General features: G+C 43.7%; 1 protein-coding gene across 1 annotated transcript in view; it reads right to left on the bottom strand.

Moving 5' to 3' along the window:
- Positions 1 to 14,463, bottom strand: part of RAMP2 (receptor activity modifying protein 2) — a 123,642-nt gene extending 109,179 nt beyond the window's left edge. Inside the window, exon 1 of the mRNA XM_069237727.1 lies at positions 14,088 to 14,463. Within this exon, the coding sequence (XP_069093828.1) occupies positions 14,088 to 14,151 (64 nt within the window). The 5' untranslated portion in view covers positions 14,152 to 14,463. The remainder of the gene's footprint in view (positions 1 to 14,087) is intronic.
- Between the last annotated feature and the right edge of the window lie 432 nt (positions 14,464 to 14,895).

Raw genomic sequence — 14,895 nt, 5'->3', positions numbered from 1 at the left:
ATCTAGCTTGAAGTGGCTAAATACCACATGAAATTGTTGCTTTAGGGAATTAGCGGCAGGTATAATGACAATGTCACAGAAAGAAAAACATTGCCTTTATTGTACACCTAATTATATTCTTTCAGTTGATGACTGTAAACCTTCTCGGCATCCTCCACACAATATCATTAGCAACCACCCTCCAATTTTATTACTTTTAATTTTTTGTTCCTAAACTCATTTGTAAATCATAGGTTGTTTATTTGGTTGTGATATCTGGAAATGATCACAAAAGTGACATTATTATCTAATATGTTGGATAAACATCAGTATAAATTGTTACATAGATCTCCTGCATTTTGTGATAGATCTATTGCTGCCCGTTATTATTTAAAGAAGTGGGAGGCCTTCACTGTGTCAAGCTTATTCCAAGCCTCTCCGACATTTCTCTTTAATTGAGAGGTGTTTGCTCTGCATTTGTTTGTCTGGTATTCACAGAAAAAGTAAATGTCTCCAGGTTTCGGGTCAATAAACAAACATTGATAATGCTCAGTTTGACAATCTCACCTGTGGCAGTCAAGTACCTGAAGAGCAAGTTACATACATTCGGTAACACCTTTTCTGTACTCTGTCTAGTGGGGGAATATTATAAGATAGAGAATCTGGGGCTAGGAGTCTCTATCAGATAGTACTGTTGCCTTTCTATTGAGCAGATATGTCAATCAAATCCCCGGGGGTGAACTTGATCAACAGATCAGAAGGCTGGATGGGAGTGAATTGACCAACAATCAACAAGCAATCACAGAGGATCCTAGAAGATGGAAGCACGTATACATATCCAGGCTATGTCATTTAAGCATAGCCCAAATGATTGTGGTATCTCATTTCCTTAATCTTTTTCAGTCATTCCCAGTACCTCTCGCACGAGGTGAAATTAGGGAAATGAAAGGAAAATGTATGGCGTTTATGTGGGGCTATTGAATGGTCCAAGTGTATTGGAAAATTCTAATATCACTGAGGAAGAAGTGAGGTCTTGCCTGGTCTGATCTGTTAAATTATTACCTGGCTCTTAGGTTCTAAGCAGTGCTAGAGAGGAGACTGAGAAAAAGTGTCTGTTCATGGATTTTGCAGTGGCTGAAAGACCTTTGCTGAACTTGCCATGGTTAAAGAAATGTCATTGCCCCAGTACTGTAACTTTGACCAGTGAAAAAAGTATGGAATGTGTGAGAGCATTGAGGAGTACTTTAACTACTTTTCCATCACCCTTTAATCCTGATGTTAGACCCTTAACAGTGTGGTGACATCTTTGACAAGTCAAATCAGGGTAGTGTAGGATCAAAGGCTAATTAAAACCTTTTAGGTAAGTAAAATAGAGCTTATTATTGTTGAGAATGACAGACTTCTAAATGTGATGTTGGGTTTTACTCCCTCCATATAAAGAGGCAACCGTGAAACAATTTACCCCCACCATTGGAAGGCTCATCTAAGGCTTACTCTATAATGTATACAGATTTCTACACAGAAGTTCCCAGACTCCAAAGTGAAGATACTGTGAAAGGTGGGGGGAGGTGCTGAATAGGTGCATAACATGGGAAGAATCGTTGACCTTGTGTCAGGGCATTCTAAAATCACAAATGTCTGGCCTACAGAGAAGCAGCATATAAAACAATGCTCCCATGGTATAGTATCACTACTCATCTCAATAGCATACTCCTTTAGGTCGCTGAGCTACTTTACAGGAGGTGGGGAGAAAGGGGCTCTGAGTTGGTAGTCATGCTCTGCAATACAATCCTTTTGGATAGGGATTCTGGGAAATGCTAATCATCTTGACAGTTTCCCCCTCTATGAAGCATCAGCAAACTATTTTAGGCTAGTGTGATCCTCAGTTGAGGACCTAGGTTTACAGAATGGGCTCTACTGTCCTAGGTGATAGATGCAGCCAAGATGCTCATTACACTACATTGGAACAGGAGGAAGGCTCCTCTGGAAACCACTGGACGATGAAGAGGAGGGAGGCTCCTAGCATTGTCCAGTGGTTTTATAAATTGTGGCAACTCCTGGTGATGGAGAAGCAGACTTGCTCCCAAATGCACACCAAACCTACGTATAAGGCAAAGTACTCTTTGTTATTGCAATAGTTCAAGAAAATGCTGAATCTGTCATGTTACCCTCCATGATTATGGGCTTTACAATTTTTCTGATGATGTGCAAGGTGCCTAACTTCGAACAAGAACTTACTGTGTGGAATATTTTTCAGTGCTCATTACCTAGCTGATATGTTTTCCCTATTTCCACTAGTTTGTATCAGGATTTGGGTTGGGAGTTGTTTTTGAGGATCTTTTTTTGTCACTTACAGTCTGCATCTTCTACGTATAACCTGTTACCAAATGCTAATAAAGAAGTAGCAAAATATTATTTTTTATCACAGCACTATTTTAACATGGGCTTCTTTGCAGAGCGATTTAAATACCCATGTAATCTACTTATCCGACATCGGCATTAAAATTGGAAAAATCGGCACCGCCATTTGAGAAAAGCACTTTAAACATGTCCAGAACATATTTGTAATTTGGGCATGCTCAAATAAAACAAATCCCTATTCAGAGGGTATCTGAAAAAAGGTATCCACTGTACTCCACAAAGCTATTATTGAGGCAAGTTTCACAGGTCCTGTTACTAGTTAGCCAAAATGAAATAATAAATCAATTTCAAGCCGGAACATTTACCACATTAAGGGCCAGATGTAGCAAAGGTTTTTACCCATTCTGTGTCTGTGGGAAAAAGTGTTCGTACATATGGCCCTAAGTAGCTAGACCACATGAAACTGAGCCCCAGTCAACATGCTTTCACTGTAATGCCAGTTTATTCAGGTAAATAAATGCAGATTCACTGTAAGTAATCTGCATTTGACCTAAGGAAGTATGGGCCTCATTTACAAGGCCATTGCGCCAACGTTGCATAATTTTGTTTTACGCAATGGTGACGCAAGCAGTGCCTTACACTTCTCCACATTCGAAAACTAACGTATTGGGCCCAATGTGTCAGTTTGTAAAACCTTTTGTCACATTATACCTGCGCCAGGTATAATGTATGCAAGGTAAGCATTCCCTCGGGAAAAGCCAGGCAGAACTGATGCAGTGAAATTTACATTTCACTGCGTCGTTCTGCGACTTCACTGCATTAGAATTTTAATGCCTACTCCTTAAACTGATGCAGGGCTTTTCTCTATGGGAGCCTTCCTCGCATTGCTGGAGTAGCATCATTTTTTTGACACTGATCTCCAACAATGCGTCAGTTTAGCACCTCAGATGTGTCAGAATTTCTGACGCATTTGTGAAATCGTGTGCCATGGAGGTCTGTATAGTGTATATAGCGCATCCATGGCGTTGTTAAGGAATCATTGGGCAGCGCAAGAAATCTGACGTATCGGGCCAGTGTGTCAAATTCTTGTTAATGAGGCCCTGTGTTTGCAGTTATAAATGGATATTCACAGAAACAAATGTACATTCTAGGGTATCTGCAGATAAGATTTACAGGAGCCAATCAAACGTGTGCAGGCCACAAAAGATGCCACATTCACACAGGAAAAACTACTGCATGCACTCCTCTAAACAAATATGGAAGGCATGCATATTCAACATATAAGAACATTCATTACTGTGCTACAGGGTGCTATTTATCCACTGTTGTGCCCATAATGCAAGTTTTCTGTGAGATAAAGTATTTGCTTTGTGCTATGTTGTATTTGTTTTTTTTTAAAAGGCACTCTAACTGGTGGGTATCAATACTTTTGAGACTTTTCTTTAGGTCCTGTAGTCTTCACTCATTTAACTTTAGCTTCCATTGCAAATGTATTTTTTTTTTTAATTTAAAAAGGGTTACTTTGGTTTTATGTAGTACTTGCTAGGGTATTTTTATTTTTAAGCACTGTAAAATAATAGTGATGCTGATATTCCTAATGAGTCCTTCCAAGATTCAAGTAGGTTGCAGCAACGAAAGTGGGACTAATTTTGAGTTTGTGAATGGGTTACTCCTTGATGAATGTGATGAACATCTCATCTGCCCTCATTACAATTACATTATATCTTACGCCACTTGTAATTAGGCAGATGGGGTATTGTCAAATTTAGTAACCATCAGCCCTATCTGCTACAGCTCAGTAGACGCTACTAAGTCTCCAGCTCTTGCTGAAATATCGCACTACTGCCAGTCACCATGTCCGTCCCAATCCTATATCCAATGCTTTTACCAATGTGCCTGCACCACTCTTGCTAAGTGACTTTCCCAGTGAAGTACAACCTTGAGGATCTTCTCTTTATTGCTCCTCAGTTTCTATCAGATCTTATCATATGAGCCCTTTTTAGAGCCCATGGAATTAGTGTGACCAGCTCCGCCGGGTCATAACAGACCATCATTATGATCACTGTTTATATTCCTTGACTTTTCATTGATAGCTTAACTGATTCTGGGTGTTGTAGTCTTGTTTTGCTTCCATTGAAATAATTAGACTAACGCATATGATTCTGTTAATTTGTGGGTGAAATGTTCAGGGCTCGAGACAGTGTCAGTAATGACCCAGAGTGTGGCAATTTCACTAAATGGGATGTAGTTTAGCTCCTCCACTGCATTTATACTCCAAAGGTATAAATGTCTCTTTCAGAACCTCTCTCACACATTACACAGCATTAAATACTTCTATCTTTTATTTTCCCTAAATTACGGAATGAAAAGTCAATTTAGCAAAAATGGAAGTAGACCTAAAAGGCAATCATTAGAGCGGTGAGCAAAATAAATGCACAGACATTGCCATTTGTTTCTCGAAATTGAAGAAATGATGCTGAAACACTGAGATTGGATGGAAGAACAGTAGGAAAGTGTTCGCTTTGAAAAAAGTATTCTTTATTGTCCCTTCCGTCTTTAAACCACAGGCCCCAAAATAAACACATCTTCTTTTAGCATCTCCAAATGAGAATGTATTAACTTCTGGGCTATTGCAAAAGACCACATTGTTCTGAATTTCAGTATGGCGCGGCGGAAAGGACCTCACAAAAAAGTGGAAGGATGTAAGTTTTACTGAGTTATCATTTTTGGGAAACGTGCTACCGTTTTCTACATGAGTCAGGCGCTGAGCAAACCAATAGGTACACCAGGAAACATTACAAAATGTATGAAAGTTAAAAAAGTAGAACTGCTTTCTTATTCTCCTGGAGAAGAAAACATAGGTTCACAGTCCTATTGGTTCAAGAAAGAAGATGACTGCGGAAGTTATTAATGCCTTTCATTGGATCTATGCGAGGTATATGTTGATGAAATAATTATCTGTATTTTTTGCTTTTGAGTCACCTTCAATTAGTCTCCCTTAGGCTGCTTCAAGTGTATTAAGTCTATTTGGTCAGCTGGTTCCATAGTGCCAGTTGATGACCGATCTTGAGATATTTGCGCCTGGCACATGGGCTGGCTTCAAAACGATTAATTTGTGTTGTCGGAAAGTTCTGGCACTGAGACTGGCTGATGTGAGTAATATGTCAGATGTTTTCAGTGAACATCAAATTGAGCAAGCCAGCTGCTACCCATAGTTTGTCCTTCAGTAACCCTTCCACTGCTCTTGCTGCCCATGAGCGTCTCGCAGGGCATAGAAGGGGCGGGGCGGGGTGGCATGCGAGGGGGGAGGGAGAAGGTAAATACAAATTTGTAAAAAATAAAAATTACACTTACCGCCCTCGCCGCGCTGCACCGCTCCGCTCCATCAGCATCTTCTCTGCTGACTGCAGGCATAGGCTCCCAGCCTGCCCTGCAGCCAATCCTGATGCTGCTTTTAGCTTTTAGCACCCAGCCAGGGTGCTTCCAGGCAGTCTGGGAGCCTATGAAGGCTCTCTCCAGCCCAGCAACTGTGTTGCCGGGCTGGAGAGAGCCTACTGCGCAAGTGTGTTTGCCTGGCCCGAGACAGCCGGCCAAACACACATGCCCTCTGAGGGGAGTGCCCTGTGAACTTCCCTCAAGTGCTCATCACCACTGTGGCCCCGCCCCTTTTCAAGAAAACGATAATAAACACAGTTTATTATTGTTTTCTTGAAAAGGTTTTGCAGCTGCCGCTGCTGGCAGGGAGGGGACACTCCTCCGCCCTAATGGAGGAGCCGCCCCCTGTTGCTACCCCTGGTCTTAGAGGTCATTATAGCTGTGGAAGGAAGGACATATTAAGCTTCTCTTAGCCCATCTGCAGAAAATAGGAGTCTGTTCAAGCATTATGGGTGGGGCAAGGATTCAACCATGTAATGTCACTGGAGGTCAAACAGTATGTGGTGTCACTTCCTCTAATCTTGGCATTTTGGTGGAGTGATGCCCGTGATGTTTTTGGTTGACTGCTGTTTCTGAACTGATGATGGAGATTTATTTAACTTTACAAAACTGGAAAACAGTAAAACATACAAATAGTCATATGAATGTTGCAGATGAGAGAAAGTGCCAGACGATTACAGCTGAATGGAGAATCAATAGCTGGGAAAATAATTGATGTATTAGTAAGAGAATATTCGTTAGTTCATGAAAAAGAGGAAGGCATGAGTGTTTAAGTGCGTCTTGAAGTGAGGGGGCTGAGTCCTGATGCTGAGTGGAAAGGAGAGGTCAGGGTTCCAGTGTAAGTTCACTTCTGAGCAAAGACTCTGATTCTGGAGGCTTTCAGAGCAACAGTTTCTGAGGCCCCCAAGTCCTCCAGAGAAGAGTAACACATTGGACAGGTATTGAAGAGAGTGTGAAGATCAATCACCTTGTTAACAAGTCAACAGTTTTGGAACTGGGTTCTCAGGTTTATGCAGCTATTGAAGCTGGCAGAAAAAGGGAGTGATGTGATTGAACTTTCCAGAGGTGGTAAATTGACAGGACACTGAGAGTAGAGTTGCCTTAAGTGGTGCTAAAGCTGATTGGGACACTCCTGCTAGGATAGATTTCACTTCCTGTGGTCTAGAAAGAACAATTATGTGTTTAGCTGTTTTCAGGTAGTCTGTGGACTTAAAGAGTTTCGTTTTTTTTTCAGTGATTTGAGAAAAAAGCTGACTTTGCTGTTCTATTTCTATGTGGTATGAGACATGGGGGAGGCCAAGGATGAAACCAGGTATTTGCCTGTGGGAGAGAGTGTAGGTGTAAAAGAGAACAAACAAGAAAGTTGTAGAAGGAATGCTTGAATGTATTAATCTCAGATACTGGCAATCACAGCTCATTGCTTTTCACCCACTATGCCACTCTTGACAGAGATGAGCCATAGGGAAATCTGCTTCATCCTGCTCCAATAGGGGAGAAAAAGACAGATCACCCCCCCCCCGCTTGCGACCGCCCAATCAATGAAAAACACCCAAATACTGGACGCATGGATGGAAGAACGTCGACTGATCGACATATGGAGGCACTTGCACCCACACGAAAAAGTGTACTCCTACTATTCCCCAGTACACCTATTACATACCCGAATAGACCTCATCCTCACCTCACAGAATCTAACACATAAAATAACGAGAGCGGAGTATTCCGCCAGGGTAATTTCAGATCACTGCCCACTCATAGTACAAATAAGATGGGGCAGACCTCGCTCATGTATTCCTACCTGGCGATTACAAACGCACCTACTTTGGCAATGCTAAAGGAAGCTTTGGAACTAGGCAAACTTCCTGACTCATGTCGTGAGGCATTGATAGCAGTATTACCGAAGGCAGGCCGCGACCCTTTGGACGTCTGCTCATATAGGCCATTATCATTACTAAACACAGATTGCAAATTACTTGGCAAAATACTAGCTAATCGCCTGCTCCCATATATATCAGAGCCGGTACATCAAGACCAGGCAGGCTTCATACCCGGTCGCAACACATTCCACAACATCAGGAATTTACTGCATCTAATGAGAAACTCCCCGGTAGAGGGTAATCAACAGGTCGCAGTCTCATTGGACATAGAAAAAGCGTTTGATACACTAGGTTGGCCTTTCTTAACAGAGACACTCAAATGGATGGGCTTCGGGCAAGTATATATTAGCTGGGTGAAAATATTATACACTGACAGGGTTAAGACGGGCGATACGATCTCTGAAAAATTCAACATTAGTAGAGGCACTAGACAGGGATGCCCACTATCTCCACTGTTATTTGCATTAGCGATTGAACCTCTGGCCACCCGCCTTCGCATAATGGCCCCCGCATGGGGCATATTGGACGGCCAGACACACCAGATAGTATCACTATATGCGGATGATGCGCTGATCTTCCTACGAGATCACACGGGAACCCTTCTGGGTCTGTTGGAACTCCTGGAAAAATTTAGCTCGGTGGCCGGGTTAACAGTGAATTGGACAAAATCCTGCATATTCCCTATGCGCCCGGTCCCCGAGGCATCGAGAACGCTAACGGGCCCGAGTGGCCTGAAATGGTGTTACACAACATTCAAATATTTAGGTGTGAATATATACCACAACAATCAAGACCTTAGAGATGGTAACCTTGGCCAAGTGATCAGATCAACAAGGGGCTCTTTACCCTTCTGGTGCTCACTCCCACTATCCCCCATGGGCAGAGTGGCTATAGCAAAGATGATAGTACTGCCCCGTCTACTTTATTATTTTATGGCATTACCCTTGATACTCCTGAGCTCCTTTTTTAGACTACTGAATAGCTTACTAACGGATCTAATATGGGGCAATGGTCGTAGACGCGTCGCATTAACAAAAGTGCTCCAACCGCTCAGGCTGGGGGGACTGGGCGCCCCCAGATTTGAAGCGTATTACGCAGCTGCCCAGATACAATGGATATCCACATGGGTCGGTAATCCAACCGGGGCCGAAACTCAGAGAGTGTCACTAGAGCTCGGTGGTACAGAAATAATGCAATACCTCATGAATCGAACCGACCCAGCACACACTAACAACGTTCTGCTGTACACTGCACACTGGGCTTGGGGCCGATACGCGTTGCAAAACGCAAAATTCTGCAGTACTCACCGAGGATCCCACTATTGGCTCACCTGACATTAGCAAAAATAGCAGCCAAGGTGGGCCTGAATGCGTGGGGTAGCAGGGGCATACATACATTGGGAGATATTTATCAGGATGGACAACTTCAAACCTATGAGGCACTAACCGACAGGCACGCGCTGGGCCGGGGAGGATTCATAGCTTACGGAGAAGTTAGGCAGGTAATGCGAGAATACTGGAGAAAGGGCAACTCAGAACCAGATGTCTCCCCACTGCTTCACGAGCTGTTGGGGACCACGATCACCCCATCAAATATATCGAACATATACAACATCCTCACAACCCAAGCTGAACACAAACAGGTACAAGCAAAAAATAAATGGGATCGTGTGCTACCGGAACCACTATCCCCCAACGCATGGGAACAAGCGATGAAAATGACTCGCGAGGTCTCACGTAATCCCCGCTTCCGATACACACAGTTTAATTATGTGCATCAGACTTACCTATCACCACACCGCATAACACGCATGTTTCCCCGATCACCGCAAACATGCCCCAGATGTGACACAGAAGAGGCCACTTTCTATCACATGACATAGGAATGCCCCCCGATCCGGAACACTTGGATAGAGATAGTAACGTTACTAGCCGAATTGACAAACACCGCACTATCTCCTACTCCTGAGGTGTGCCTGTTATGCATAACACCCCACCCCAAGAAACGCAAACGTACATATAAATGCATTGCCCTGGCTTTGGTGCTGTATAGACGCCTCATTGCCATGAAATGGAAAGCCCCTAGCGCTCCCAGTATTGCCCTGTGGCGAGAAGAGGTAATAAGATGGACCAAAGCAGAAACACAGACACTACAGAATTTACTAGATAGGGGTATATTAGTTAAAGGCCTAGAGGTATGGAACCTATTCTTGATAGACGCAGAAAACAAAGACGATGAACGCCCTCCCTAAACAGATGAGTAAGAGATAATGGATATCACATCAATGACCACAGTAAAACAGTATCATATAGATCGACTGAGGCGTACGGGGAGGGGGGGGAAGAAAGAAGAAAAAAGGGGAAAAAAAAAAGATGAACCAATATAAAACTGTAATGCCCCTCGCAGATGCCCCTAGGAGCATCGTCGGAGTCCTGATGGGCTCCGATGGGCACTGGGGGTGAGGGACTTCGTACCCTGCTGGTCTCTACTATTGTGACCCGCTGCCCATGCGCGGCGACCCACGGCTAACAGCGGGCTGGTCCCTTGTGGCCTGGGGGCGATTTGGCTGCGCGTGGGTGGGGCGTTGTCGCAGGGATGAACACGTAATCGCTTTGCACAGCTCGAGGAGGGTATCTCTTGCCCCTGCGACGGCTGGCTCTCCCCCCTGCCTGGGCCCTCCCCCTGCTGGTACCCCCTCCCCTCGGTCTAGGCCCTCCGGAACCGCCTCAGCTCCTATCTTACTCTCTCTCTCTATGTATCTTGTTTCTTGAATAACTACGCACATGTTGAATACACCTCGTGTGTAGAAACACAACTCTCAGAACCCAACTCGGGTAATTGTGCACTCATACTGGATTTGCAGAATGTGCATAAGTAATAATTACATGTATAATGTATGTTGAAACATAATGTAACCTCTTGTATCTCATTTAAATGTTGCCACTTGGCTGGTAAAACAATAAAAACATATTTAAAAAAAATAATAATAATCCTGCTCCAATAGGAATAGTTCAGTTCGAATTGCCAGGCAAGGTCCCCTCCAGATGGGAACACAAGCGAGAGAATTATTTTTCATCATTAGACTTTGGCCCATAATGACAAACAGTCACAGACAGGAAAGGGACAGACAGGAAAGGGACAAAGAATGAGGCAGAGAATGATAGAAAACCAGTGACAAAGGGAGAACTCAGGGATGCAAAAGAAGCCGCTGGGGTGAGATAAGGAGACCGGAAGTGCACGACAGAAGCATGAGGTGGAATCAAGAGTAGACAGCCTTGATAATCAGCAACCTAGGCATTCGGCAACATCAGTGTTGGACACCTAAGAAAACTTTTGAGCCCCTGTGCTTAATGTTTTTAAATAAATTAAACACTGCATAAATGGCATCTTCGCCATCACAGAGTACACGATGAACTGAACCTTGTTATAGCCTCTAGGTCCCTGTGACCATGTTTCTGGTGTTTGGTGGCAGAAACCTCAGAAGGAAATGTCCCACGCCCTAAAATGTGATGTATTTGCTCCAGAATAAATTTGTACAGGCGGCAGTATCAAAAGAAAAAAGACATCAACATGTATTCTTGTTAAGGAGATTTTAAGCAGTGATATATTTTATGGCTGAGGTAAGGTCTTTCAGTGACGTGCAGAACACGTTAGCCAACACATTGGGAAGAAGTTAAAATAAATGTCAGAGGGGTTAAAAGAAAGGTGTGCACTTTTATGTGGAATCGTGTGGGAGAGAGCACATTAACTGGGCAGGTGAAACAGCAGTTATATGGCACATATCGAACACAAAAATATCAAATGATATTGTGGTCTGAGTATCGTCCCATTAGAACAATATTTAGGACACGATGATTATGTCATACGAAGACAGGCGTTTCAACCAACTTCACCCATGACAACTGTGCCTGTACCTTTAAAACTAATTGCACCCTAATTCTAAACCTAAACTGAACTCTGACCCCTGTTCTTACTCTAATCCTATCAATTTTACTAACCTGTACCTTAACCCTTCGTAACAACCTTTATCCCTGTGTTTAAATGGCACATTGGATTTTTACAAGTTAGTATTGTACTGCATTGACTTAGAGCCAACGTGAGAAAACTTGTTACAGATGTCTTCACTGAAGTTCCTGACAAAATCCCAATTGTATTCCTTGACAGCGTGTTCTAAATATTGCTGGTCAGCTTCTAATCTAGCTCATCTAGCTCAAGTGGATAAGGGACTGCTGCAGAGACTAGTATGTACACCACGGGGTCAGCCCTCTAACCCACTTCATCCTTCTCATATGGGTAAAAATGGAGTGACAGCTATATTTTGTAATCACAGTCTGTACTGAGGCTAAGGCAAAATTGGGTTTGTGTTTAAACCCATGAATTCATTTATGTACGTCTCACGTATGACGTGACTTCACTGAGTTACTAGTTTTAAGCCATTGCTGATTATGCAGTAATAATAATCAAACATGCAATAGACATGTTAATATATTCATTTCATTACTCATTTGGTTGAAAATCACGCACACAGTTCAGAGGTGGCATACAGCAGTGCACACATTCTCTCTGCAGGCGTGTGAACGGTGTAAGGTGCTGGGCTGCACTATAAGATAAATGAATATTCAATTGATCCAAACGGCAGGTCAGGTTATAGCCTCTACACTCGTTACCCATGCCTGGAAAACTGACATGACCATCTTGTATTTCACCAGTAGCACATCTTCTGTATGTACACGTAGTTTATGGATGGGTCAGTGGACGCCTAGGCTGAAAGTGAAGAAATGAGTGGTTAGTTAGATCTATGGTTTCCGTTGATGGATAGATGGATGGGTGAGTTTCACGGATAGGTGAGTTGAAAGGAAAGGATGGATGGATGGATGGACGGACGAATGAATGTGTTGGTTTCATTGGTGACTCGGGTGATAAGTGAGTTCAATAGGTGGATGGATGAGTTAAGTTGATTTATCGGGTGGGTGGGTGGGTGGATGAGTGAGTTAGGGTGGATGGATGGGTTGTTGGATAGATGGATGCAATGTGTTGCTGCTATCTCTACGTATTTTATTGACGTCCAATAATGTATCTTGGTTTCAATTGATAATTGGACTTGACTGGTAAAACGTTCATGTATTTTCTGATGCTGGAGAGCTGTCAAAAATCTGAGAAGCCTTGCCTGCGAAACATTTGCTAACCTGCAAGACTTTACGAAGGGTATCCGTTAGCAAAGCTTGAAAACAAGGTGCCCTTTTGTGGCCACAAGGACAGCCAGCACTGGGGCTGTTCCACGTTTGAACGTGAATGCAGATTTGCTTTCACCCTGCCACGCTGATCTCTCCTGGATGGTATGAGGGCCGCGCTTGTACTGATGGGCCGCGTTTCCCTTTCGAGGTACTGTCTTTTGAACCAAGTTGTTGGCCATAGGTGAGTGCACTGAGATCCAGATAACAAACCTGCTTCGTGTGCAAAACCAATGCTGTCAACAAATACCCAGTCCTGCTATACATGCTCCCCCATAAGACGGATGCTTTAGCCCATGCTCTATGCAACAGAAAATAGGAAGCATTTCCCAAAAGAGGAAAATGCACTTGAAAGCAAGATCGAACCCGTTCTTTGTAAATTGGTCGAAATAATTAGCTTGTCTCCATGCTGCATTTAGCCATACCAGCACCCATTAGCAGATGTGGAGGAAGTGCCGTCTAGAAGCTAAGTCTCAGACTTTTTAGACTCCTGAAACATAAGTGTGAGTCCCAGCTCTCCTACTTGACTAAACTGTGTGATCTTGTGAACTCGCTTCGCTTTATCTTGTTGCGCATCAGTACCCTTATCCATATTTTACTTGCACTCTGCTCAGAACAAGGGTCTTAACTGAAGACTATCGGCCATGGTTGCTCACTATACAAAGATGGACCTTAAACTTTCGCTTCTTCTCATCGAGCTGCATTTGTACCTTTAATAGCCGAAAGGCAACACATAGGACTTCACAGAACATCTAAATGCATAAAAACGCACTGCTTAAATAAAGAGTGCCTAGACGCGGTACAGTTCGCACTAAGTGCTATATTAGAAAACACACTCATTCACATGGCATGAAAGACCAAACAAAGCAAACAACTACAAAATCAGGACAATAAGTAAACTAAACACGGACAAATTACACGTGTCTGCATGCTGTCTGTTGTTTGCACCCCTGCTCCCCCGTCCCCGCGGGTCCCCAGTCCGCTCACCACCGCGCCCGAACACGAATCGGTATTGCATGCTTGTTGCAGGGTGAAATCTGAAACCTGACTTTTATTACCTTTATAGCGCCACAGAACCATGCGGAACTCCGCTATCAGACCCACTCAGCACGGCAGTACATCAGACAGAAGTCTGGATACCACCGTCCAGCTACAAACATCCCCCCACAAAAGTCTCGGGTTCTCTAAAGGCGCTCGCTCTTACCCCAAAGAAGCAGCAGCGGCAGCTGGAGACAGTGGCAGCCGCCCATCCCTCTGCGGAGTGCCATCCTGAGAGTCCGCTCCCCTATTAGCCGGGGCCAGCATTTAAATGAGAAATTAGGCGAGCGCAGAATAACAGGAAGCGGCTCCTTTCCTCTGACAGGGCTGGGATGGAGGACAGAGTCCGTGTGAAGCGCGAGATTACTCACCGCTGCCTTGAAGCGGACCTCCCAATGGGACTCGGCGCTGCACGCTGCTACACTCAGAGTTGCACCGGCCAAGGTGCGCTATTTTTGCTATCGGTATTTTTGGTCCGTCATTGTCGGAGAGAGAGGTGTGCGCGCGGCTCGGATCTGTCAGGCAGACCCATCCTCGTGTTTGTTATGGGATCGCAGTTCATATGTGTATTCTAAAGTGGAAGGGGAGGGAACTTGTCCCACGCGCTTAATTGGGCAATACGGATTTGGACTGTTAGTGCAGTACACAGATCAGGGGTCCTGACTGTAAAACACAGCCACTTTTTTCTTTTTTTTTAACATTTGTCTTATGTGCCATCCTCGCTGCTTTAACCTACCTGAATGACTAAACGTAGCCCTTTACAAAACAGAATGAATACATAAATCATCTAATTGTTGCAACTACAATGTATTCCTTAGGCAGAGGCACCCTAAGTTGCCAAAAGACCTATGTGTGATGTACTAATATTACAGCGGACTTTGGGTTAGCCCATTGCTTATCATTGGTTGGCTTTCTTGTCACTCTCAGTTTCTTAGTTCTTGTTCAATGACTTTCCTTGCTCTTGTTGTGTTTGT

This window comes from Pleurodeles waltl, chromosome 6 (assembly GCF_031143425.1).
Source record: "Pleurodeles waltl isolate 20211129_DDA chromosome 6, aPleWal1.hap1.20221129, whole genome shotgun sequence".
NCBI classification, from domain to species: domain Eukaryota; kingdom Metazoa; phylum Chordata; class Amphibia; order Caudata; family Salamandridae; genus Pleurodeles; species Pleurodeles waltl.
The sequence above is the reverse complement of the archived record's forward strand: the minus strand, read 5'-3'. Positions and strand labels throughout refer to the sequence as shown.